This window comes from Takifugu flavidus, chromosome 17, assembly GCF_003711565.1.
Source record: "Takifugu flavidus isolate HTHZ2018 chromosome 17, ASM371156v2, whole genome shotgun sequence".
NCBI lineage: Eukaryota > Metazoa > Chordata > Actinopteri > Tetraodontiformes > Tetraodontidae > Takifugu > Takifugu flavidus.
Window position 1 is genome coordinate 7,156,707 of NC_079536.1, and position 27,993 is coordinate 7,184,699.

The window sequence follows — 27,993 nt, forward strand, 5'->3', positions numbered from 1 at the left end:
CATTTTAACACATCATAATAATATATAACATAATATAATAATAACACGTCGTCATAATAATTAAAAAAGCTAATTTCTATTTTTCTCCCTCCCTGGGAGAAACAAAAATCATAGTTAAAAGGAGTAGCAGCGGCATGTTCAGAAACTATTGGAACATTCCAATAATTTATTTGACCTTACACATTTACTATTAACAGATTCTCTCCCTCTCCCCTCTCTCTCTCACCTCTGTTCCTCTTCTTCCCCCCTCTCTCTCCCCTTTTCTCCGCCCCCCCCCCCCCCCCCCCCCCCCCCCCCCCCACCGCTCTGTTTCTCATCTCTCCCCGCCTCCCCCCTCTCTCTCCCCTCCCTCTCTCTCATAATACACATATTCCCTCCCCTTGCTTCTCTTCCAGCTGTTGGCACATTCTTCCACCTCTTTGCGATTGTGTGTGTTTGAAAGGAGTGCGGGCGTGTGTCTGAGGCTGGCCTTCACTGGGGGAATGAAAACTGTCGGAGCAGTGACAGAAAAAATATCTATACATTTAAAAAGGAATAGATTTAAAACTTTTCTAGCGGCATCGCCATTGCATCCTTTTTTGCAGGATGACAGAAGTCTCCGGTCCCCTCGCAGCAGTGGTAAGAACATAAATATTTGCTGAAAAGTCCAAGAAATTACTTTTATGATTTCAGGTTGTTCCTGGATGAATTTAAATGTTTTAACAGCTTGGGAGGTGTTCATTTCTATAGGAGACACTTTAACACTTTATAACAACAAATATTTCATGCTCAATCTTGTTTGTGGCTCTATGTACCTATAAGTGCACTTTGAAGGCCTGATTTTAGGGATAAAAAAAATAATCAGGTATGCATGTGACATCAGCCCAGTGCTCTAAAATGTGACAGCATCTGTCAGTGTGTCACATGACCTACATACTCGAATCTTATATATTAAAGTGTTCATTTGGTGAAATTGTTGGTCATATGGTCACCTGTAATGTTTACTTGCACCCTTGACACTCTCCGTGTATAGATTAACAAAAAAAGAGCTGGAGAACACACCTGGAGACTGTGGATGTGGTTTCCCTGCAGCAACACAGACATCATAATAGTGACATACTGTAAAAGTGTGTGTGTCGAATGTTGGAGGAGGAAGCAGTCTCAGCTTAATTTACCAAGTAAGCTAGCTCAGCTATCAGCTCAGACAGGATGTGCTTTTCCTGCTTCCTCTGTAGACACTTCTAGAACCCACAACCAAACCAAATAACTTGTCCATTTGGAGGTTTGCTCCCCCCAAACCAAGATTGTGCAGTGAAGTACGTTCTCGCTGTCTGTGGCCTTCAATGTGGCCATATGGAAGGACACCAGTCTATCAACATTGCCAACATGTTTTCCTTGGACCAACCTTCATTTTAACCCATTTCCTCTGCAGGCTTCCTTGTGTGTTTATCAGGTATGTGTTAGCTGGAAGGTCTAACAGAAGGAGGCCAGCCACTGCCAGGGCTGGAAAATCTCCCTCATATTTCAAATCCTTTGCAGCAGCTCACATCACAGTCTTAGTGCAGAATTGGAAGACCTTGATCCATGAAATGTACAAGTAGCATATGAAGCATTACATGAGGATGACTGGGGTTCTATACACTAATCTAGAGATTTAAACATGTATAGTTCATAAAGATGTAAGCTAAATCATAAAATATTGTGCTGTACAGTTATCTTGGTACACAAGTACAATAAAACGCCTCCATGTTGTCAGAATAGATGTGTATGGTTTATAGTATTCACTAGTTATCGTGGTGTAGTTCAGCGAGCTCTTTTGACCTTTGTCCTTTTTTTCCTATCTGTCCATCTTGGAGACTTTAAGCTGCAATGTGTGACTACGGTGATGTCTGCCCCTCTACAGCTCTCCTTCATATACAACCCTCCAGGGACTTGATCCCCTGCATATGGCAGTGGAATGAACAGGACAATTTCCCAATATAAATGTGTTAAGAAAAAAACATTTTTGATTCACCTGCAGCAAAAGCAGCTTCATTTCTGCAGATGCAAATAGGAGCCTGAAAGAGTTCAGGTTGGGAAAACAATGCCAGTGGATGTTTGTTGTGATTGATCAAAGGCTCCAAAGTCAAGTTGAGTTAATAATCTTACAAGGTTTTCACCAAAACACACACTTCCTGGACAAGAGGCAGAGATTAAAGTAAGTTTATATGACAGAAGAGTTTGTGTTGGGATGTAATGTAGCTGTGGATGGAAAATCACATATAGATTCCATGTTGATTGTTTAGAACAAAGATTATCGCACAGAAAATATGAAGTGAGGCAAAGCTTAGCAAAAGATGACCCCATTTTTGCCGATGAGTTGCTCTGTAGAGGGAGACAGAGAGACTCTCCATATTAAACAGCATCTGTGGTACAATGGTGGCTTTGTCAGGTGGGGGGAAAGGGTAAATCTGGAATGTAAGGGGAGGGGATATGAGGAGAGATAAAGGGATGAAGAAAGAGACGACAGGGAGGGACCAGCTAGACAAAATAACGGGCCAAGACACTTATTGAACAACAGGAGAAACCAAGTGCTTGTGACCCCAGGGGACTCAGGTGGTGTTTTTATCTCACATTTTCCACAAGAGCCCAGGCAATTTTATGTGTTTCTTTTATCTCGGTTCAGTGTATCCTCTGTATCTATGCATCATCTGTGTTTGAATTTAGCCTAAAAGTGGGAAATTTGGGAAGATTTGCAGCTAACAAATCCATGAACTTGCCAACAAAAGTGTCCAGAGCTCAGGTTATTAAGATGCCGACAGTAGCAGCAATGCTGAAGGTAAACAGGCAGACACAAAACAGATGGGAAGAGCCTCAACACAGAGCCGAGAGGACAGAATAAATAAAAGAAAAAGACAGGAGAAGGTAGGACGACAGTGCAGGATGTGGTCTTGGAGCTTTATGAGTTCTCTACCCTTCCATCCCAGTCTCCTTCTCTCTGCATCCTCGTCTTCTGAGCCTCAGCTGTTCCACAGATGGAATCACAGCAAGACTGCTATGTTCCCATTTTTACCGTCATCCTTGTCATTGAGATATTAAATTCATGATCTCTTGCGTCAATCTGATCTCACCCTTGCCATTATTATTCATGCTTTGCTCTTATTCACTCCCATGAGTCGGTGCTAAATGTTCTTATGTACAATTGAGCCATTGTATTGTAACAAAAAATTGCTGCTCATATCAGTAAGAACTAATTACATTATCTTAAAAATCCAAAAATCTCTTTTAATTCAACGTTACCTACATTGACCGTCCCAAAGGCACCTGAATACTCCAGATTAAGCAGGTTCTGATAGCATCTGTTTTGATGTCCACAGATCAAACTTCAGGATAACAGACCTGAACTCTGGAAATCCGACAGCTACAAACAAGCTCAGTTTGAGCACAGCAATGGCAACAACTTGTCTTGACCTGCCCTGACTCACCTGATGAAAGAGGGCAGTGGGGGAAAGGGGTAACAGAATGACGCTGAGGATAGATTTAAGAGAATAGAGTCAATAAATACCAAATTTTCTGCATTTAAAGATTCCTTTTTTGAGCTATATTCACTGTTGTGATTGGGGTCCTGGTTGCTGCCTGTCTGGGAAGCTACTCTGATGTTGCCATCATTTACTAAAGGTTTGGTGTGTCTACGATGGCAATGACAAAAATCAGTGGAATGTGGGGGCTCCTATCCTCCTGGTGTTTGAATTTATTTCTCGTCTGTCTTCAGAAAAGTTGGTTTGAAGACATTCGGGGGTGTCAAAGCAAAAGAGGAAGTAAGTTCAGGGGCAACACAAACACAAAGAAAGCGCTGACTTTAAAGCGCTGCCAATAATTTAGACTTCCTGGTGATCAGAGGCAAGAAATAATGACAGGCATTACAAAGAGAAATCTATAGATAAGGGGAAGTAATGACAGGAAATAGAAACAGAGAGCATTGTTATTACAGTATTAGAGGATCATGAGGGTAAATTAAGAGAACGAGGAGACAGACAGGAAGATGACAGAATGTAGAAAACAAAAAAGGAAATGATTTATTGACACTGTAATCTTCTTTTGGTGAGAATTATTTTGTTTAATCAATGGTGAGTGTGCACTCAACTCTATAAATGCATGAGCAATAAATTCCCAACTCCTTTTACCTGGAGTGAATTGAAGGGTGCTGCAGGGTTTGTGAGGTCTAACATCTTTTAGGAGCTTTTGGTTCTAGTTTTCTTTTGATCTGCCTCTGTGTTTTTATTCTGCTTCACAGTTTTAGCCTCCGTTTTTTCTTTTCCTGCCAGGCTAATCATGAATTTTCTCTTGGAATCCACCTTTTTGATTAGAGAGTTTCCACAGCGAAATCTCACTAGTGGACTCTAGAGGCAAATATGTCTATTACACCCATAAGAGAACATGTTTATTCTCTTTTGTCCCAATTTCAAGAAATGAATGTGTTAGAATCATCACAAACCGACTTCTTATATTTGATAAGTGTCACAGGAATGTCTCATCGTCCTTATGTACTTTAGCTCTTCTAAAGAGATATGATAGGATATATTATACTGCAGTGAGCAATCTCACAAATAAGTAACAGTCATATCTTACACATAATATATACCTTACACTTTACATATATACACAAAAGGAAATGTAATCTACTAAAATCAGGCGTTTTAAGGCATGCTGTTAATAACTGCAGGACTCTGAGATGATCTTCCAGTCAGAGTCTGATGACACCTCTCCTCCTGAGATGAAATTAAGAGAAATGATGGCAGTAACTGTTCTGAAAATTACTTTTTGAGAGTGAGTGTTTCCACCCTGACGGATGCTTGCAGGCTCCACCTCTGGATTTGATTGACACCGGGAAGGGAGTGAAGGTCCAAACAGCTAAGCCCCATCTTGTGAGCCTGGGCAGCGGGAGGCTTAGCATAGCAATCACTGTGCTGCCATTAAAAGAAGGTAAACAGTAAAGAACACACAGTTCAGTAAAGAACACACAGTTCCCCTTTTAGTTCTTCAGGCTAACTACATATATTTCCACAAATCACTGGTGCATGTCCCGAGTGACTGTTATTTATTGTTAGTGGGGTGTAAATTATGGCTTAGTCAACCTTATATGAGGGCAACAATGTGTTCAACCCAAACAACACCCACATAAAGTCGATACGCTGTGGTTTTGCGATATTGTGAACACAGAGAATGCGCTGATTATCTTAGGCAGTAATTACCACAGATGGACTATATGAACTCAGGAGAAGTAAATCCAAGCCATTTTTTTAATAACATGGATGTGTTGAGTAAAATATAGCAAATGAGCACCATTTTTGTGCCTGATGATTCATTACAAAAATCTCTTTGTCAAATATAGTTTGAATTATTCATTTGTTGGTTTTTGCATTTTTTAATTATATTTTCAGGGGTGACGCGCATAGGAACGGACACTGCTCCAGTCCCTCAGGATATCATTGTCCAGGGCCCAGGCATCGAGGCAGAACACTGTCTCATCATCAATGAAGGTCCATGTCACTTCTCTCCTTTCAAGATGGACTGATAATTTTGTCCTCTAAATTAAGACAGTCATTTTATGTATCCTGACACTTGTTCTCTTTGATTAAGAATGATAACATTTGATAGTGAATATAGACCTTTGGTATTCAACAAGAAAACATCAGATAAATGAAGAAGCAGGACAATTATATCCAGATTAGAGCTGATCTGTGTGAAGGTATGAATCTTTTGCATATAAAACAGGAGGGGTGGTGACTCTGGATCCATGTGGTCACCTCTGCAGTCTGGATGGAGCACACGTCATGGTGCCCACACCACTCACACAAGGTGAGGCCCATCACTCATACCGCCTTCATAAGTGTGACCCTAACGAAATAAACACTCTCATATCTGCAGTTTATGTCTCTTTCATTGCCCTTTGAGTCCTTTTACTTCAGCTTCTGGCTCGGGTAGATAGGTAGGTCTTTGTTAGACTTGTGGTTTTCGACTGTCTTTAAATGAAGTACAAAAACTATTGTTTGATGCTATTTTCATTTTACAAATGTAATTCACATTTGTGAATTACACTACCGAATTTTGTATTGATCAGGGTTATATAGAATCTTTGACTTCTGTTTATATGTTCAAGTGTGAATGAAAGAATGAGAGCACTGTTGGCTTGTGGTTTAGTAAAGTTTCATTGTGTGGTTCAGTCGTTTGGGTTAAAATGGAGCTACGCATGACAAAGGGCTGTAGAGTACTTTTGTGTTTGGCAAATTTTCCATAGAAGTACAAGCTTGTGTTGATCAGCACACCACCACATGGTTCTGTTTGGATGGATCTGATGCAGGCGTATCATTGAGGTTTGGAAGTGTGAAGTTCAGATGAGTCACAACTTCCAGCAGCTCGAGATAATTCTGTACTCATCACAATTTGTTGCAGTGGATGGCAAAAAAGCTCAGATGTTTCTTGTCCTTGAGTTCACCCCTCTGACACGGCTGTGTCAGCTCTCTAATATCTCTTGAGATATCGAGATCTTTTTCCTTCATCTTTCCTCTGTCTTTTACTGCAAAGTTCTCCCCGTCTCATGACTTTTCCTTCTGTAACTATTTCCACTGTTTTCAAACACTCCTCCCCCGCTCCAAATGGTTCGTGCCAGCTCTGTCTGTTCATCCTTTCTGTATGTGCTTTTCTCCTTTTTCTCATGTGCTCTGGTCATTTAATGTTAAATATTGACAGGCCTGTTTTTCTTGCCTCAGCGTCTTGCTGGTCCAAATATTGACAACACTTGTTGTAACTACAGATAAGGGGAATGACGTGCTGGGGTGAAGAAAAGGACAAAAAGAGACAAAAGAGGTTAAAGTCAAAAGGAAAAAAGGGGGGGGGGGGGGGGGCGGCAGAACTTTCAGGTCAGCTTAATAACTAAACACATTATATGGAGATGATTATCTGTGTTTAAGAGGGAATGGGTACGGTTTCTCAGATTGACCTTGAATTCAGACTTTTTGTTCTGTAAATAATATGATCTTTATTCTGAACCAAAGAACTCACAATCAGAGACAGAGTAGCATAGGCACACATTGAAGGTCTACTGCTTGCAAAATAATTGCTGTCAAACTTTGCATGTATATATTCACATTAACTTAGAGCCATTTGGGATTAAACACAAACGATTAGGCTACATGTTTTCCCACTATTTATTTGACTAAACCCTGCTTTCTGTCTCCCATACCCAAGATCAATGTGTTAAATATTTGCAGATGACCCAACAGTGGTTACCTTGAAAGAGTACCCCTGAGACTTTTTTAAAGTAACATTTACATTTTTTAAGGTAATCTGCAATCTTTACATGACATAGTATTTGCCTCAAAATTAGTTATGCGGGTCATCAAGACGTCGAAACTTCCTGAGAAGGCCAATAACTTTATAAATAAACTCGGACAATAAGTAGTACAAAATAAAAATAAAAAAACACAAAAAAAAAACAGCTTAAAATTTTTTTTTGCACAGTTTTCGTGCACACTTTGCGATCAAATAGTTGGGAGTGGGGCATTTTAAAGGAAAGTCCAAATAGAATAGAAATATATGGTTTGCAGACAAAGGAAACCTGAGGGGCGTGTCACAAATACCTCAGTGCCTAAAAGATTTACCAACTGCAAATGGGGGTACCGAATTCTAACTCATCACTTGATGTGCGTCTCTAGATGATTTCAGTCACAGCTTTTATTCTTTTTTTATATTTGTTTGTAAATACTCTTTACATATCGGTGGGGATCCATATGTCGGTATGGATTGTACTTTTTTTTTTAAATCGGTAACTGTGAGTTCACCACCCCCCTTTGTTCCGTGAGATAGTACAGTCCTGGACGCTGACTTGTGGATGGTAAATCACGCAACTTTTCTGCCTCACGGAGGGAAGACGTGGTGGAGTCTCTGCTCTGGAGGAGAGGCCACATCAACACGCACAGGGCAGCTGCACACATACCTGCCCTCGCTTATCTGCCCCAACATACACTGATGGTTGTTAGGCATAAGGGGGCAAACTGGGCCGGACTCCAAAGGTTAGTTACGATCTTTTCTACTTTGCATCTAGCAAAAGCATCTCTCTCTCTCTCTCTCTCTCTCTCTCTCTCTCTCTCTCTCTCTCCTCTCTCTCTCTCTCTCTCTCTTCTCTCTCTCTCTCTATCTATCTATCTGATGCAAAAGTTACTCAGGTTACCAACTTTCCTTTAAGAACACACTTTTTAATGATGTTTTTCTGTTAGTGCAGTAATTGAGTCCATTAAGGACTTCAGAGGAGGCCCTTAAATCTTCATTGTAGTCGTGTCCAGCTGACGTTATTGATTTTTCTTTGATAAGCAGAGACCTTTGTGATTGGCTGAAGGAGAAGACAGAACATATGTGAGATTGCATCTGTCAGTGATCACTGGGCACCAGATCTTTGCTCCAGGGTCGATCCACTGAGCTGATCCATGCGTACTTTAAGGATTTGAACAGGAGGCTGTCCTGTCTTGGTCTCTTATTGCTCAGCAGGGGAGCAGGTGACAATCACTGCTCCTCAATATGAAGAGCCAGATGTGAGGGAAAGCTTGATGTCTGCACCATTGACATGTAAATGACCTCGGCGCCTCAGAGTCATGCATTAGCTGATACATTCACAGGCTGGTACCTGCACATGTGACAAAAAGAAGTAGCCCGTGGCGATGAGGATAGGCCGGTGGTTAGGATACCTGACACCTGAAAACAAATCCTGTCTCCTTGTTCTCAACACTATTGTGTCTGCAAGTCGACCTTTTCTCTGGGTCTAGCACATTTTTTGTGTTAAAGTTGTACTTAACAAAACAGACGAATAAGAAAAGCTTACTTTGTCATCAATTTTAAAGGCAGCCGTGTTTTTAATCCACATTCTAGTCACGATGTGATAGAAGGATGGCTAATGCTTTGGGGATATCAGTTGAGATGAAAGACAGAGACGATTCCTTTAGCCTAGAACCATTTTAATATGTTTCAGAGACACAAAGAGAAAGACAGAAAGAGAATAGCTCTGAAGGATCAAGCTGTTTTTTTTAGGACCTAACTGTTTAACCTCTGTACTCAGAGAGGGCTAAATTGTGGCTTTGGAGGCCAATTTATAAAGACTAAATGAATTTTTTGCCCAAATTGCTTTATTTTTCATCTTCTTTCATTTATTTTTACCTAACAGCATTGCGTTTCTGCTCTTATAACATTGTGGTAAGCATGTTCACTCAGATCTACACTTAAAAAATTAGCTCCAGATGTGATAATTCTCACGACATCTGTGTCCTCAAAGACTCTGAGGTCTGACTTTGTAGACTTTTAAATGATCCCATGAATGTACCGTAGGATATACTGTATATTGATGTTTGTTGTTTTTTATGAGGTTTTTTAAGAGGAAGGGTTAGGTAAGGGAAGGGTCTGGCTTTGTTGCAATGGCTAATATGCTTTGCTATGGAAGGAGGATTTTGGTGTCTTAGAACACACAGTTCCATGCACACGTTATGTTGTGTATTTATGTTGTGTTAGAGAGAGGGAGGATGAGAGGATGAGCCAGGGTTTTCTGTTGCTTACACTGGTGGGTTGCAAACAAATTAGGTTGACACAGCGTCTATTTTAAAGGCAGCATATGGTGAGGCCGTTGAGGGTAGGAAATTAGATTTTTACAAGAGCTCACTGCTGTTGATGTGTGCCTTGTGCCAGATTTTGAGCTGTGAGCAATTACACGGAACTATTGGATAGCATATTGACACACACAGTTACTGTATACACATGTACTATATGGATGACCTAGACATACATCACTCATGAGTGTAGAAACAAATCGTTCAAAAAGGAGCTCAGTCCGGCTGGGTAGACTCAGCATGGGTTTTTTAAACTGTTTTTATAGGTTAGTTCCACTAGTACAGCACAAAATTCTCACTCTTGAGAAAAGAAACACTCTTTGGACATTTTAAGGAATTCCCTAGATGGGTATCATATCTTTTATCTTATTTACACATCACCAATATGCTTAGATTTATGTATAATTTTGTGATTCACATAAACTTGAAGTGGTGAGAAAAGAAGAGATAGGAATGAAAGTGAAGTCGTGACTTTTTTTCCATTCAGACTCTTCCATTTGCTCTCGCTCTTGCCTCAGCGGTTGTGTCTGACCTCAAGTCGCAGGAATCTGAAGGAACTAACGGAGCTGGTTTGCTATGATATTTGTCTGAAATGTCTCCCTGGGATCCAATAACCACTTTTCCCATCCTCCGTCCACTCTTAGGGTTCTACGTGCATCAGGCTGGTGTTTTCTCTTCTCGTTCTGCATTAGACGTTGCATATGTCAACAGGAGAACTGTCCCTCTCTTCCTTCCCCTCTGAGATATTTGGACAGCTGTGGCTGAGTGTGTGTATTACAGGGGTTGTGACCCTGACATCTTGTTTAATACCTGGCCCTTTCAGCTTAATTGATAGCCAGAGTAAAGGCAGCCGTCAGCACTAATCTGGCATCATGCCAGTGTGTCTGGCTGTGAATAAACATGCACAGTTCACACACATTTAAAGCTACCTAGTCTATAATTTCTTGTTATTATCTGTTTGTTCCCAGGTTATTCGCTGTGTCTCGGAAAGTCCTATTTCTTCCGCTTCAACCACCCCGAGGAGGCCAGCAGAATGAAGAGCATGCTTCCACCAAAGAGTCCCGTGTCTGCTTTGGCTTATAACACAGGTAGAGTGTAAACCTCTTCCCCAACCTTTGAAGGAGACTTGAACCCATTCCTTTGTTCTTCTTTAATGCCCTTGTTCTTGTGTTCACCTCCCCCCTTCAATCTACTTTTTTTCTCTTTGTCTTATCCTGATTAAACATCATGAAAATTGCTCTTTCCATTCTAAAGTTAGGATGTTACCACTACAGAGGTGTGTGAGGTATGGAGAGCATAAGCTAATATTGCTTTCTGTCTTTTCAGATGTCTTTTACAAACATATGCTCTCACTGTTACACACATGCTGAAGCTTAAACGTAAAGCACATGAAATGCTTTTATCATCTGTTGCCTCCTGGTACAGCTGGATTCTCTTGACGCTTCAGTGATTGATTCCTGTGTGTTAGTGCCATAATCTGTGGACTCTTTGCCCCTCCACACACACACTGTACAGCAGAAAAGAAAATCTGCACCCTGAAAACTGAAAGAGAAACATAAAGCTACAGGAAAAAGCAAGGCATAGAGAAGAATAGTCAAGAGGTGACCAGGGCTGCAGTATAAATCTGCCCATGTATGGACACAAGTGTGTTTGTGCGTGAGTGTGTGTGTATGTGTGTGAGAGATCTTAAGATGCCTAAAATTTTATGCCCTGTTTCTCTCAACCATTTAAGGTTTTTTCCTCACACGTGCTCATATTCACCTTAGCTGCTCTTCATAGTTATTGAATATTTTACTGGTGTATTTTTGAGGCCACATTTTTGGATGGCCGACGTTCTTTTCTCAGTCATCGGAAGGATTTTTTTCTGTGTTGGGATGTGTAGCACTTAAACACTGGGTGGTCTTGGCTTGTACATTATAGCACCTTCTTTTCCACATAAACCCACAGACACATTAAAAACTCTGGGTTATCCTGTCTCAGTGCTTTTGAGGATAAGGAAGACTGTACATTGGAGTCCTTTGTAGAATATTGCACGTCTCACTTCTAGTGTACATCAGCAATAATTTGCTAAGTAAAAATAGATTGTCGGGCTCATTTGCTGTTTTCAGTAGGACGTAAGTAAAACTGACTAATTTGGGGTTTGCGAGGCTCCCCACACTGCTGAAAAGGCTAAATAAAAGCTTACAGAAGGGCGGGGAGCCTCTTGAGGGTCTTGCAGTACATTTTTTTGGTCTTTTTCATTTTCCAACAGCTGACTCAACTCAAGAAAAAAAAAGTTTGTCTTTGATATAATGGATGGCTTTGTCTGAGGTTGTGTTTGCATTCACTGTGTGTGTGTGTGTGTGTGTGGGGGGGGGGGTTGTTCTGCCAAAGATTTGTTCTACTCATAGCTTTAAATTCAGGTGCATACTTCCTCCTCTCTGCCAGATGGAATGCATGACACTGCTATGTAGCCCCCACACAGAAGGGCTGGCAGCATTATCAAGGGCTCAAAAGAGATAAGGGACCATCGAGACACACACTCTATCAGCTGAGGACACACACGCACACACACGCACACACACACACACACAGTTGCTGAAGAGTGATCCTCCAGTACCCCGCACCCCCCCATCCCTCAAGGCTGTTGCTAAAGCACCAACACTTTACAAGTACTGTAAAGCTGCGAATGCCAATTTTAACTAATTGTGTCATTACCTTGACATAGCTCTTGATATATTTTCTCTAACAACATGTTTATGTGTGGTTACAGATGAAAAGCTTGGAGGGGTTGAAAAGGCCTGGTCACCCCAGGTTTGGTACTTGTCCCCAGATTTGGGGAGCCCTGTTATAAGGAAAGCTTTGCGAGAGAGGAGGAGGATTTTGGGGAGTTTATTGGGGAGTTTGGAAGGGAGGCCAGTCTGGATGTGATGAAAGCATGGATCCAGGTTTCAGTAGTGGGAAGGAAGAGATGGAGGGTTCTTTAAGTGAACTAAGATGGTTGGTGTCCTGGTTCATGTGCTGTGGTGGGGATGTCATGTCCATTGTGAGAGACAGCTGATTGTAAATGTGAAGATTTTAACCTGATACCTTCGTATGTCAAGTTTAGTGGAGAAAAAGTTGGGGATGTAAGCAAGGTGTCGTGTGGAGAGGGTGATGTGTTGAGTGAAATTCAGGCAGTGCAGCCTTTCCTTTTTGTTTGAATGAAAAATAAGACCAAGGTTTGTCCCAGGTATAGTCGTTACTTAAGTGTTTATGTCTGTATTTACATATTTTCTTTCCTTTATCTTTCCACAGATTACCAGAAATTTAGCAGTGATTACAGCCATTCAGTGGTGGGTGGGACCAGCAGTGCTCGAGGCATGAGATCAGCCTCCGAACTCCGAGATTTGATGGACACCCTGCAACGCAAGAAGATTGCTCTAGAGAACAGCCTCAGAGCTAACGGCAATGGCAACCCGTCCTACTTCAGTGTGACGCAGGTCGGCCATGTCTTTACTCTGCTTTCTGTGGCATTGATTAAACACAGCTTGCTGTCTGCGCAGTTAGCCGGAATAGTTTGTGTCCTTAACAGTTGAAATTCTCCAAACATTGTCCAAACACAAAGTCCAAACATTGGTTAGCAGGGTTGATTCCTTGGTACATTCAGGAAATGTGTTAAGAACTTCCTGATTTTTAAGCTTTTCTATAATTGTGCAGGTGCTTTTGAAAAGTTGTAATAGTCATTCACTTGTCAAGCTGGAAGAGGTTTTCTTGAAGTCTCACTGGATTGATAATTGCATTGTTCAAGTTCCATTTTCTTATCGAACTGGCTAAAGCTTCTATTGATTGATCATTTTTTGTTTTTTGTTGTTATTATTCTCATTATATGTATCAATATATGTCAATAATATATCGATTTTTATCAAATGATTATATTATTAGCCAAATGTGCATGCATTAAATATTTGCCTCCCTTTTTCATCTTAATCTCAGTCCCCCCCAACAACACCGACGGCCAGCCCTGCCACATCCTCATCAGCCTATCAGGAACAGCCGAGGCGTTTCTGTAGCTCAGACCGTCCACCGATGGCTTTGAAACCTGCGTCATCTCTGTCCCCTGGACGAAGATCTGATCCTTCCTCCTCTCTGACCTACCGCACCTCCACTGGTCGCAACCAGGACAACTTTGCTAGTGACAGTCGCCGACTGCACACCTCGGGCTCCACTACGTTATTGTCCATGTATAATGCCGGAGGCTCCTCCATTTCCGTCGATGGTGGCAACAGCTTGGTCGTCCCTCTTCCGTCCTCCTCAGCAGCACATACTCCATCAGCAGGAGGTGCAGCCAGCATGCCGTCGAGCCCCCGTCTTGGCCGTCGGAGTGGAAACCATGAGCCGGCCGCCAGTCGTACCAGAAAATACTCTGCAGGTTCGCTGAGTGGCATGATAGGAGGATGTCATAGTCGCTCCCTGCCACGCCTCTGCACATCTCCAGCTCCTCGTGAAAACAACAATGGCGACACAGCGTTGTCGACTCTGCCTCCACGGCGGTCTGATGTTGTTGGAGGTTACAGATTTAACAAAGACTTTTACAACAATAATTATCAAGATGAAGGCCCCAACTTTAACCACAACACAGGTAGTTCCAGCAGGAACCAGAATCAGCCTTCAACTCAGGGAGAAGGTGTCGTGTCCATCTGCCTTTCCAGTCCAAAGAACTTATCTTCCACTGGTCTCCCAGTGACTCCCACATCATCCCCCCCTGATGTGACCATCTCATCCAGATCAGGGGGCTCTTCGTCTCCCCGTGTGGCTAAAAAACTTAGTCTGACCTCCAGTACTTCTGTCCACTCCACAAGTTCTAGCCCTTCAGAGTTGGACCAGCTGAACTGCCAAGGGCTTTCCTCAGAAATGGAGTTATATTTAGGGGACAGGGAGAAGAGAGGAGCAGAGCTCAATGGTGCTCTGGGGCTGGAACTAACAGAGAGGACAGGACATGGACCTGCAGTAGGGTTGGGTGAGAGAAGGCAGTCATTTGGAAAGGCGGGAATGACCCCACCTGTGGGGCTTAGGGAGAGAAGGGGGAGTATTAGCTCACTGAGTGGAAAGGAGGAACTAACAGACTATCACCAACGGCAAAAAGAAGAAAGACTCCGTGAGCAAGAAGTAGAGAGACTGGTGAGTTCTATTTGGCAAGAGTCAGTTTTAACATTGATTTTCCCTCAGCTGTTGGTTTAAATGTCACTTTAGGGGTAAATAACATTGTTTATCCTGGGATACAGAAGACTTCTAACATTATCTGTATAATTTGCAGTGATGGGTTGTTGAGACATAAAGGCTTTTAAATTGTTACAATTGCTAAAAGTGAACGGAAATGAAAAGTTTGTTTTTTACTAAGAGGTTGATTCTGATTTGTAGTCAAATACTAACTTGCAAATGATGGATTGAGTGACGAACTCCTACACATGCATAGTGTGGTTTCCAAAGCATCCAGCGGTTAGCCAAGCAAAGTGAACTATTCTTAAACCTGCATTTGGATTGTGTGCGGGCTTGTGGAGGTCCACCCACTGTGGTTTGCACCACTGACGAGCCACAAAACACATCAGTCAGATGCGGTCGAGAGAAAGCAAGGCTATTAAAGGGCAGCGTCGCAGCGTAGCAGGTGGAAAAACACACATTTTCAGCATATAATGACAAGTGGACTAAAACTTTCACAGGTCAGTCATCATATCCCCCTTTACATAGTTGAATTCTGGAAAATAAACAGATCATGTCACCATGAGAATATTTTTCGGAAAGCTGGACAGACTGTCCCCCTAAACCTCACTGCAGATTTTGAGCGTGGCTTTTCTGGAAGAACATTTGCAAATAGAAGACTTCAGATCTGCCATAACCATTTGATAAGAACTGTGTGTCCATGAAATATTTATTTAACCCCAGCAATGCTGCTTTCAATATAGTTTGTCTTACAACCTGCTTTACCAATAGTAGCTAAACAGTGATTTAACAGTCTTTAAAAAGACAGTTTAATGAAATAAATATATATTTTTACTGTTTTTGTTTCTAAATTGTACTTCGAAATATTTTTAACATGAATAGTTGAAATAAATAGTTTTATTCAACTATTGTAATGCTATAAATTTAAGCCAAGAAAACCAAGGTAGTTTTCTCTGTCAACTGGACTGGGTTTCTTCTCTTGAAGACGTTTCGCCTTCTATCCAGACGTTTCGCCTTCTATCCAGAAGGCTTCTTCAGAAGTGAAGGGGGAGTATTAGCTCACTGAGTTCTTCAGAAGTGAAGAAGCCTTCTGGATAGAAGGCGAAACGTCTGGATAGAAGGCGAAACGTCTTCAAGAGAAGAAACCCAGTCCAGTTGACAGAGAAAACTACCTTGGATACAATGACCTGGATGACTGAGAATTTACACAGAAAGCCAAGAAAACATTTGCCCTGACCAAATCTGCCCCCTACTGGCAGTAGGGAGACCTACATTGCAGCGATGTGGATTTTTTTTCCCCCCACTAATTAATATCACAAGGTTTAGGTTATAGCCAAAGTGTACTTTAAAAGGCCTCCCTTCATTTGGATCTACACTCTCTCCCTCTAGAATAGAATATGCTTTTTTCATTATATGGTTAGTTATAGTTGGGAAGGTTTCAAAGAGGCTTGTTAGAACAGAACAAGGCGACAAACTGACACGAGTGTGCATTGGTTCATTCTCTAAGTGAGGCCTTTATACCTGTTTGTGTATGATGTCTGTAATAGAATGCCTTAGCTGGATGACATCTCCCTGTTTTCAACAGATTGAACCTATTTTTTATCTGCCTAACTCAGTTTCCTGTGTTTGGAGTATTTGGACACATTCTTGAACATGTAACATGTCTTGTACTTTTGCTGTCACAGACACAGTTGACAGCTGTTCACCTTGTCATTAACCCGTCTCCCTCTCTTCTTTCTCTCTCACTCCCTTTCCATTCTGTCTGGTTGACTTTTCTTCCCACCTCCTGTCTCAGCCCAGGCTGTTATTACGTAGGCTTGCAGTATGGCTCACATTCTTTTCCCTTCTTGGACGTTACCGCTGGAGCTTCTGTAGCCCAACATGTGTAGTTGCTATGTTTGTGTTCTGTCTTTTGGACGCTGTTGGATGCAGCATTCCTGCTTTTGGGATCTACAAATGATCAATTAAATAAATTATTCTGTTTGGCATCCAAGATAAAATGGCACTGAGAGCATTTTGGACTACACAACAAGGACGATTAAATTAGGGGGAGTGATGTCTGAGATGTTTTTCCAGGTAACGTTTGTACAGGAAACTTGGTTTTTCTTTTCTTGAATGATTGCATTTATTTTAATTGACGAGGAACTGATCAATGGTTAATTTCTTTAAAATCTTATTTGATTGCATTCTTTTAAGAAAATGGCTTAAATTCTGCTGCTTAAATTCAAGCCTGGAGTACAAAAACAACATCCTGAATGCCTCCATATTTGCACATGTTTTACTTTTAGTGTGTGTGTGTCTGTGCGTGTGTGTGTGTGTGTGTCTCAGGAGCGCCAGCGGCTGGAAACCATCTTGTCTCTCTGCTCAGAACTGGGCCGGGCTGAGGTCGATGTGGGTGCCACAGTCACCAACTCCACTTCAGCCGTGGCTGATCTGCGGAAGATCAACCAGGAGCTGCAGAAGCTGCAAGTGACCGACGACAGTGACGATGATGGGCTGTCCGTCTTCTCAGACTCTCTGACTGTCAATGGAACCACAGAGAGGCGGCACCGAGCGTCCCAAGGATCAGAGAATGGTTATTATGATGACCTGCAGGTTCGATGCAGGCGCAGCAGCGGCCACCCAGACAGTCGGGCAGAATCACCTGCTGTTACTTTGCGAAATTTTGCCCCTTCACCCTCTCCACGTACGCAGAGGCCCCACGAGGTACAAAAACCACCCTTGAGTCAAGAATCATTCAGAATAAATATGACAACATTTCACACATACTCTGAAACTACTTCTTATAAACTCAATCCTTTTTTAAATAATAGAACTATGACTGACTTTTGAGATCTGCGAATCATTAATTTTGACTTTTCTTTAGCACCGTGAACGGTTAATGCAATATATTGTGGCTTATTAAGAGTGCGGGGCTGTTGCCGCGTAGCATTGGCTTATCGTGAGATGTGTTTATGCTCCCTTCTGGTTCTGGGAAACACAAGCAGGATCTTTCTGCCTGATACTTGCAAACTATCAACATGACACATCCTTACCACAGACGCCACACGAGATATTTACAGCCCATTTATTAAATTATCGTAAGCTTGGTGTTACTTTTTGAAAGTGACAGCTGGTGTTTGTCCCCTGCCCCCCCTGCATGTGCACACTTTGTCTGCAACAAGCCAGAACAAGTTGTGAATGACGCTCTTTCAGACTCTTCATGATGCTGCGCTACTCCATGGCCGGGACATTAGGCCTTCAGAAGAAGTGAGGAGCATAGAAGAAGAGAGGATCCAGGTGCTGAACAACATTGAGGAGCTGCAGCAAAAAATCAAAGAGTTAGACAACCAAATGGAGGAATCTGCCCGAGAGGTAAAGATTGATGTTTAAAAGAATATTACTTACTTCATCCATTTCCTGTTAGGCGAACACATCTACTCGGTGAAGATCTTGCATTGTTATAGAGTACTTTACATGTTTTGATATAATATCTTACTCATCCAAGGTGGAGGTTGAGCAGGCTCTGGTGGAGGCTGAAATGGACTCAGAAGTAGCTGGTCTTCAGCAGGAAAAGGATGCTATGGAAGCCGTGCACGATAAGATGACAGATCTAGAGACAAAGTCCCAGCAAGAAAAGGAAAAGGTAAATAGCCAACTCCACTTTACTGTGGAGGGGAGCAGAAATGGGATGTTTGTGTGGAGAAGCGCTGGTTTAGATACGAGAAGAGTCATGAAAACGTCTGGAAATAATATGCTCAGGTATGCTGAGCACAGGGGTTGATGGCAACGTTTGGTTCCTTCCAAAAGAGCAGTTGTGCAGGGGCTTTGAAAATATTCTCATAAATGTAGGGGATCATGTGACTAGTTGGTGGCGTTAATCCTCTCATGCTGTCACTGGTCCAAATATATATCTGTTAACACTGCCCTCTTACACCCCCCCAAGGAGGACAGAGGGGGTGGGTGAGGATGTGTCTTTATGGACAGTGGTTTTTGTATTTAACTTAGCTTTTGTATTTGTGCAGTTTTATGGGGCCTGGCTACTGTTTCTTGAGCCACAGTAATTGTATAGGAACATTAACCAGATGCCATCAAGACAATCCTGACTTGTTGATGGTAGGTTGGTCTCGCATTGAAGATTCAGTCTGTGGAAGGAAAGGTGAGGCGAAGTGCCCACACAGGTTAGAGACGCGTGCTCGCTGATACTGTGGCGTTTATAAATCTACTCACATTCATTCTCAGTCATTGCCCTCTAAACCACAACGGAGCAGAAGTAAAACTAATCAAGGTCACACCCCCTCCATTGCTTCAGTTCTAATAAGGTTCTTTCTCTAACCTTTGTTTTTCTCAAGCTTCTATTACACTCCATCCTTGTAGGCTGATCTCCCATGTCTGGTTGCCATAGCGACTAACTGTGGCTCCCCAGTCCCACTAACTCTGCCATCCTCTCTCTGTCCTGTGTGTGTGTGTTTGTGTGTGTGTGGATGTGTATGTATGTGTGTACAATCATTTCTCTGTATGTACACATGAATAAATGTGTACATACATGTTTGTTGTGGGCATGCATGTATGTGTATCTGTGTGTGTGTGTGTCCGTCTGTGTGCCTGCACATGTGTGTACGCCAGGCGAGTGAGTTGCTGCAAGCAGAAAGGGAGAGAGTAGAGAGGTTGGCTCACATTGTTGTTGAGCAGCGCTCCCAGCTGGACAGCTGCCCTGAGGCCACCAAGGAGCCCCTGCAGGAGCAGCTGGCCAGGGTCAGTACACACACTCACACACACACACAGGCATCCATATGAACATACCGTACATATGATTGACGATGTAAAATTGAGGTGCCGTGCATGTATGCTGTTAGTAGGAACCAAGAAGTTCAGTAGATTAGCAGATGTGGCGTGAATATTGAGTTATGGTGACACAGAAATGGTATTTGTGGACTGCTGTTCGTCACTACATGTGTGATGCTTGCACACTTGGCTCGCATGGAACCATTTCCACCATTTCTCCTCAAGCTAACATGCTGTTTGCTGCACGTCCACGTTTCAGTTATGCAGCCGTCTCAGTCTTTCCATTAACTCTTTGTGTTGGTACCAGGGTGTGGTTGTCCTGTAAAGGGTCTGATGAACGTCACGGGGTTGGGGGGGGCTAGACGTGAGCAGCGCGGATGCTGGCTGAGATGGGGGTACAATGACTCGTTCTAGCAGACGATCACATGCACCAATCCAGGGGAGCCTTCTTCAAGTGCATGGGTTTGTGTGGTTTCTTTGCAGATCTGTTCTGTTCTGTCTTTTGGGAGATCGCTCGTGTTGTGCGTCATGTTTGCATGCTTCTTCAAACCTTGGAAATGCTCCTCCAGAAGTTTGCATGACCGACTAGTTGTGAACTTGACAGTGGGGTTGTGAGTCATATTTTCCATGTTAAATGCAAAGGAAATGGGGTTATTTGACCAGTGTATATTCATATGTCCTGTCTGTTTAGCTGCGTGTTGTGTTTTAACTGTGTTTCTGTTTAGGACTGTGAGGTGCTGGAGATGGAGACCAAGCGTTTCGAGGACCTGGAGTTTCAACAGTTGGAGCGTGAGAGCAGACAGGATGAGGAGAAGGAGACACACACACAGCAGCTCCTCCGTGAGATGGCAGACTACCAGCGCAGCTCCGTTAATCGCAAGGCCAGTTCCCTGTTGTCTGTAGGAACATGACATTTAAAAAAGAGTGAACACACAACGTTATCACCTTGTCATTTTTTCTGTTCCACTGTGTGTTGAATATGTTTTTAAAATACTTACAGGAACGACTAGCCACTCTCAAGAAGCAGGCCACCCAGATCACTCAGCAAGCTCAGCGCGAGAAGGAAAGCTTCTTAAAAGAGAGGAGCAATCTTGAGGAAATGCTGCAGAGGGTATAATGAAAATTCCGCTTCTGCTTCAGAAAAATGCTTCTAGGAATTTGCCAATCTTGTTTTTCATTTCATCGATTAGGAAAAGGAGAAACTAGCAACACTGGAAAGAAAATATTTTGACCTCACTGGTGGCCGGGGCTTCTGCCTGAGGGAGGTAGGTTCGATGCCTTTCACCCGCTCGAGGGCTTGACCCTTCTCATTTACGAAGGTCAGGCTTCCCTCCCATGCAGGCCAGGATAGAGGCACCTTTAGCAGTGACTGGTGTGACACCAAGACTGTCATAATAGCCCCTTCTGTCAATGTCTGCATCCTCTCTTCCCTTCTGTCCTCCATTTTTTCCAGAGCAATGCTGAGGTACTGTTTTCTTGATTTAGTTACAGGTTTCCTCTTTTTTAAATGATAATCTTCCTGAGCTAGTTTCCTGTTTCCTCTGCAACTTTCTTTTGTGTCTTGCATGCCAAGAGAAATAATTCATTAATTTTGTCCACATTTATATTGTTTTATATATTATACCTGTGTTAATAAAAGCACTGTGTATTTTCATGCACTTTATGGCTTTTTGAAGTTCAAATCTGCTAAAAATCACAATATCCTGCAACATTTTAACGACTAATTCTTGGGTTTGCCACCAAATCTGAAAACGGCTGACTCATTTCTTGCTGTGCTTCACCCATTTCCTGTGGTCCTTTTCTCCACGATGCTTTCCAGGGTTATGTCACAGTCAGTGAAATCAATGAGCTTTACTCACAGCTTGGGGGGGACCCTAAGCCCGTCACTAAGCCCACCTTGGCCAATGCTTCCCCTGAGTCTGAGATAAACACCAGCGACAGCTCCAAGTCCCTGAAGTATGAGGTGTGTGTTGTGCTTTGAAGGGAACTGCTGTGTGGTGTGCTGCTCCGTTTTCATCCTTCTTTACACTATTTTCTGACACTGTATTCTATTTTCTTCTTTGCAAAGCTCTGTCATTCCTCTTCACCTGCCTCTTGCTCCCCTTCTTCCTTTTCTATTCTGAATCCTCGCCCCTCAGCTAAAATGGTCTCTGTACACTGGCCAGAAAACATGGTCTCATACCGAGACCCCTCTCCTCTCCCTGACTCTCCCCCGCCTCCACTTCCTGTAAAAAAACGCTGTCACCGACCCAGGCAGGTAACGTGTGTGAGTGTGTGCGCGCGCGCGCTTGCATGTATCCAGTTTAATAGCAGCTATGCATTTGTCTTTGTATGTGAATTTCATCAACCAACACAGTTCAAAGTCTCAGTCTGATGGTTTTTTAAATGTTTTTAACCTTTTTATGATGAGCTTAGAAGATAACGCAAAATTAGCTTTTCATTCTTTTGAAATCATTGATACGATTGACCATCAATTGGTCATTGAGTAGGATAGGATTTTGGAAATTTTATCACTTTGGTAGAAAGACCATTAAAGCAGCTGCCCTTGAATGTGTCTCACAGCATCATGGAAGATAGTCAGACAGTCAGACTGGTTGGCTCCAGAGTCTGTGTCGGGGTGGGGGCAGCTGGGTAAATGGAGGAAGAGGAGGGAGGGAATTGACCTGCTGCCATGTGAATGGGTGTCATATTGTCTGTAAACAGTCCCAACACTGTTGTCCTCCGTGCCAGCACTTGTGGACTGTCTCTTTCCCAGTCACATGACTTGGTCGGAATTAACTGTTGTATAAACAATGTAAAATCCTTAATCCTTTATCAGCCTTGTAGAATTGCGCCTTGTTCAAAATATATAAAGAACTGCCTACCCTTTGCTGTTTCTGTATAATCTTTCATTAAGTTGTTAATATTGAAATTGTGAAAGTCCAGATAAGCATGTAAACTCTTCTTCTATGTGGTTTTGTGTCTACTTGAATAGCATTTCCGCTCACTGGAAGAGAGGAGAAGGTCTGACAAGGAAGGCGGCTCCCATCTGAGCGATACATTACCCAGGAAGAAACCCACACCCGCCATGAACCCCCAGTTCTCCTGTGCAACTCTGGGTCGCAACTTTCAAAACAAGGTGCATAAACTCTCGTACGCACAGATGACAGCAGTGGTTGCTTAGCTAGCTTTTTTACTTCACTGTGTTCATCATATCGCATACTTAGGATGCAAGTGGGGCTCTTTTGTATTGAAATTCCATTCTGCTTCTGCTCATTTCTGCACATTCCCAGTCCCACCCACCCTTGGTACAAAGCACCAGTTGTGGCAGCATTCTCCCCAGGATGCTCTCTTTATCCAGCAAGGAAGCCGAATCTCGACGTCTACATAAAGGTACATGACACCTCCCCACGTGCACTGTGACCTAAAATAAAGCCATCTCTGGCTCCATGATTTGAGAAGGAAGAGTGGATAAAAGATGGACCGAGCGTCTTTGCAAGGATTAAGATGGAAGTTTGTGTGTCAGCAGTTTGAAATCAGTTGTTCGTGGCATTGTTAGTATGTTGGAAACGGGAGAGCTTTCTTTCGACACATTAACCAGCCATTTCCCTTCAATAGAGCCCCTCCTGAACCAAAGTTCTTGCTCCTGTGGTTTAATGTAGATTTAAAGCTCCTAAAAGATAAAGAAGGATTTATTACACATAGTTTTTATTCTTTTTCCCCCCTAGGCTGCATCATATATGGGTTTAGTATTTTAAGACAATGGAATGTCTTCACTGTTTGAGTGTGTTTCTGCTCCCATGGGCGTCGTGTTTGTGGCCCATCGGATGGGCGGGTCTGCAGCATGAGGCAGATGGTATCAACTCTTCATCTCTCTCTTCAGCCTCTGAACTCTAATGTTGTCGACAATTCTCTTGCTACTTCTGACAACATCTTTGGACCTACTAAATATATTTTAGAAGCAGAAGCTCGTAGTGTTTAAGAGGGCCATCATTTGCTCACCGGAACCCATAAAAATCTATAGTGGCGGCACTTATTGAGCCAAATTTGAATCCACCTGCTGTCCCAGATGGAATGATTCCGACAGGTATGCAACGCAGATCGACCTTGGTTTCCGCTGCAACTCCTTTCTCTTTCTGGGTTTTTATATTTCCAGGTCAGCCTGCCTCTCGAGCAGCATCCCAGACCAACGTCTACCTTGATGCCTTCGGATTCCGTGACAACCAGGCCTTCGACACCATGAGTGTGGACAGCACCGACTCCATTGAAACCAGCATCTCTGCGTGTTCACCAGATAATGTTTCCAGGTGAGGCATTTGCTGACCGAGCAACTCACTCTGATTCGAGATATTGAATCACTACTGTAGATTCCATCACATCCTAATACACATCACCTTGTATAATATATGATATAATATCTAGGTGTGTGTACACTGCAGCGTTTCAGTGGTGTGTTGCAGGTTTAGCATAAACTGGGAAAGTGAGAAGTGTGTAGCACATGTATCCCGCCTTTCCTGGTCCTTTCTTGGGACATAAAGTCTGTAGGAAGTGTGTGCTGTATGAGTTAAGATGCTTCATTTCAGTTCTGTGGGTCAGGTTACGGAATAATGCGTGTGCTTCAACCCCCCGGTTCCAAAGAACTGGGCAAATAGGAGGTATATTTGGGGTCCCCCTATTACGGTATGCACTGAAAACATGTGTTCTTACTTTTCTTTCCCCCCTTTTTTGCAGTGGTTCCCTCTGTCCCCTCTCCTTGTTTCTCGAAATGGTAGAGTCTCTGCTCTGCAGATGCATTTTTGCATCATCCAAAAGTAGCGCGGCTTTTTTTCTGGAACACGTTGCTTCATAATGTTTCACCTGGAATTTACTGGCTCTGTGTTGGAACATGGATCCATGCTGCTTGAAAGCGGTTTTATTATTCATCTTGCCAATGATGCCTTGTGTTTTCTCAAGATGCAGGAGGAGTAAAAGTTACAGATTTGAATAGATTTGCGATGAGCCAGTCTATAATTACTATGAGTGCAGTTTCCTCTCCTGGATGGAGGTAAGAGAATGGCGCTGGGATGAAAGGGTGACTCTTAAACCAGGCTCGAAGAAACAAACTGTTAAAACCAAATCAACAGCTTGCCGACTTCACTGACTTTTCCGCCAGTCTGTCAGTCATGTGACTGAATGATAGTCTGATCATTTTGTGTAGCTAGTAAATTTCAGTTTGACAAGCTGAGAACAAGAGGAAGACGTGATCGTTTCACAATTCTGTCTTGATTTCTTTTCCATCGATTTAAAAAAAAAAAAAACATCAGGCACTATAGGGTTAAATCCCTCTTTTGTCTCTCCTGCGTTTCTACCTCAGAGTTAAGAAAGTTTCCATGACAAACATTTACCGACTGTAGTGGTACTGGGGAACGCATTTCATCTGCAGACCATCTGCAGTCTGGGGGACCTTAAATTGGGATATCTTTCAGTCAGGAAAAGGAGATGCTTAGATTGCTTCTCCTTCCAAATGCATTTCCGCACACATAAACAGAAGGAACCTCAGGAGAGGAAGCTTCCTTCCCGGGAATGTTTATCTGAAGACTAAGCTCATATCTGCTAAATGTGGAGGTCTGAAAAATTCAATGTAATGGAATACGTTAGCATCTCTTCAGTCGCCTTACAACAACACTGACCAACACATATTGTCTGAAAATAGTTTCACTGGGGTAAGAAAAATGGATCCAACTTCACGCTTGCTGCTAATCTCAGCAGCTGGGATTGATTAACTTTGCAGCCGCTCCAATACATGAGGTAGTGATTTAGCTCCATCCCAGTTTATATTATCTTTTGGTGATTGTTGTGTGTTTGTGTGCTACAGTGCCAGCACTGCCAACATGGCCAAGCTGGAGGAAATGGAGCGCCTGCTGAGAGAAGCTCAGGCCGAGAAAAGAAGCCTGCTTGAGCATAAGGTCACTCCAAGAATACGCGTTGCTTTCTTCTGTTCATTTCCTAATAAAACAATAGAAATGAAGCTTTTCTTTTTTACGTCTCATTGAGATTAGTGCCATTGTTTTTAGATCTAATGGACTTAAAGCTGTAGCTTTAATAGCCAAGTAGTAGGAAAAAACCCACTCAATTTCTCCTGCTTGTTCAGGAACGAGAGATGGACATGCGAAAGCAGGCCCTGGAGGAGGAGAGAAAAAGACGGGAGGAATTGGAGAAGAGGCTTCAGGAAGAGACGAACCGGAGGCAAAAGCTTATCGAGCGTGAGGTGAAACTGCGAGAAAAACAAAGGGCACAGGTGAGAAAAGTTACATAAATACCCGGATGGAACATTTATTCTTTGGCTTTCAAATTAACCTGTTTTTTATTTTTTTATTTCATATTTTCAACATGGCAAAATGCTCTTCCTGAAGATATGTGCTGGTTCTTATCTTTTCTGTCTTCCTGTATGATTTTTATTTCCAGTCCCGGCCGCTGACCCGGTACCTGCCCATCCGGAAGGACGACTTTGACCTGCGGGCTCACATTGAGTCGGCGGGCCACAGCGCAGACACGTGTTACCATCTGTCCATCTCTGAGAAGACCTGCCGTGGCTACTTGGTCAAAATGGGAGGAAAGATCAAGACCTGGAAGAAACGGTGGTTCGTTTTTGACCGCAACCGCCGCACACTCTCCTACTATGCAGGTAAATTGCACAGCGGTGCACTTGTAGGTGTGTTTCGATGCACCATATCTTTTAAAAATGGAACTTTGATTTGCGTTTAAATGTCCTACTCTACATCTGGCAGATAAACACGAAGTCAAGCTGAAAGGAGTAATTTACTTCCAAGCTATTGAAGAAGTCTATTACGATCACTTAAAAAACGCACATAAGGTGGGTTTTAACATTTCTGTTCTGTCTTTAAAACATGCCCAGTCTCACTGTTTTCTTCCTGTCTCTGGTCCAGAGCCCAAATCCCTCTCTCACCTTCAGCGTAAAGACTCACGACAGAGTTTATTATATGGTCGCTCCCTCTCCTGAAGCCATGAGGATCTGGATGGACGTGATTGTTACTGGTGCTGAGGGCTACACCCAGTTCATGGTGTAGGAAATAGGTGGCAGTTTTCAGCTCATTAATATATTTTTGACCTTTTTGAATCAATAGACTGCAGTACAGTAGAAATTGTATTAATCTAAGACAGCAGCCTTGAGTTATGTGATAAATGTGCATCATTTCACTCAGCTCTGGTGCCAGATCCGCAGCGTATACGATCAATCATAAAGTATTGTCAACATCAGCACCGGTCTAGCACTGATGCTAATAGAATGGGCATTTCCACCTTTCTGGGCTACAAGAAAAAGTGCCATAAACAAGTAAGTTATGGGCTGTTTTTCCTCAATAGCTGGCGTTCATGAATAATAATGCATGCTCGTTCAGTTGAACGTTGAACAAATATATTTTGATGTATTGTTTTTATACTCTCAATTTTAAACTGTTATAACTGTGATATTCTCAGGTTTTGATGATGGACAGTTCTCTTTAAATCATATAACTGTGTAAGTCTGGGGCCGCAGAAGTGCCTGTTTTGTAAGTTTAGAACAAACTTACTTTCAGTTGAGGCCGCACTGTTTTTATGTACACGTTAAAACTTGGGTGCACTTAAACACTCCTGAAGGTTGTTGTTGCAGATGTAATCATTAACTATTATTTCTATATTGTTAACCTGGGTTTACAGTAGTGAGTCCATAGGATAAAATGAAGCTTGAAACAATTATAAATATACATATTAAAACACATAAACCTACTTTTAAAAAAGTGAGCTGAAAAAAATAAAGTAGCAACAATATTGTACATTTTGCTTTAAGGCTCTAGTCTAGTTTTTTATGGGTTTATAGGTTTTTTATAAGATTGACACAATTGTCTCCATTTTATAACATTTTGTGTGAAAACATTTTGTAATACTTAATCAATTTCTAATAATTGCATCTCAGCGGTACCTTTGCTCCCTTTTAGTCATCAGTTGTGACTTACTATTGTGCTGCTTTGCCCAAACACCTTTATTACATTGTTTTATCACCACTAAATCTGTCCTTAACCTTTCAAGCTCCTTGATGCACGTTTCTTTTAACATGTAAAAATCCACCGATCGGTGCCTTTGTTATCTTAAATCCTGACATTATTCTTTTTTGGGTTCTGTTGACCAAAGTACACAAGTATGTGTTGTAAAATGTTTCGGTGGCCTTTTTGCTTTTAATTATCTGGTCAGGACGATGACATCATTTTACATTGGAAGCAATTATCGTCTACCAGTTACAAGGGCTGTTACATTGGAAGCTTCCTTCAGCATTTTTTAAAATAAAATTTTATGGTGATTATACTGTATTTATACCAATACATGTATCTTCTATTGTTACGTTCTTAAATGACATCATTATGTACTGTTTTGAGACAATTCAGTATGCATCCACAAAAATAAACTATATTGCTTTAGTTACCTTCATTTA

General features: G+C 42.3%; 1 protein-coding gene across 7 annotated transcripts; it reads left to right on the forward strand.

Annotated features, from left to right (window-relative positions):
- Positions 1–386: 386 nt before the first annotated feature.
- On the forward strand, positions 387–27,989 carry phldb2b (pleckstrin homology-like domain, family B, member 2b). Of its 7 annotated transcripts, XM_057012494.1 has the most exons (25): positions 407–618; positions 3,731–3,776; positions 4,818–4,941; positions 5,400–5,498; positions 5,734–5,817; positions 10,577–10,696; positions 12,885–13,069; positions 13,563–14,747; positions 17,115–17,492; positions 17,982–18,140; positions 18,274–18,411; positions 19,392–19,520; positions 20,276–20,431; positions 20,551–20,661; positions 20,741–20,815; positions 21,370–21,513; positions 21,619–21,807; positions 22,525–22,668; positions 22,823–22,922; positions 23,686–23,836; positions 25,384–25,474; positions 25,660–25,806; positions 25,974–26,193; positions 26,297–26,382; positions 26,456–27,989. In XM_057012494.1, exons 5-25 carry the CDS (start codon positions 5,793–5,795, stop codon positions 26,594–26,596), a joined length of 4,074 nt encoding a protein of 1,357 aa, XP_056868474.1. In that variant the 5' UTR covers positions 407–618; positions 3,731–3,776; positions 4,818–4,941; positions 5,400–5,498; positions 5,734–5,792; the 3' UTR covers positions 26,597–27,989. The 7 variants fall into 7 exon arrangements, with proteins under 7 accessions (XP_056868471.1, XP_056868473.1, XP_056868472.1 ...); XM_057012491.1 differs by lacking the exon at positions 3,731–3,776 and having other exon boundaries at positions 387–618; XM_057012493.1 differs by lacking the exons at positions 3,731–3,776; positions 21,619–21,807 and having other exon boundaries at positions 387–618.
- Positions 27,990–27,993: the final 4 nt, after the last annotated feature.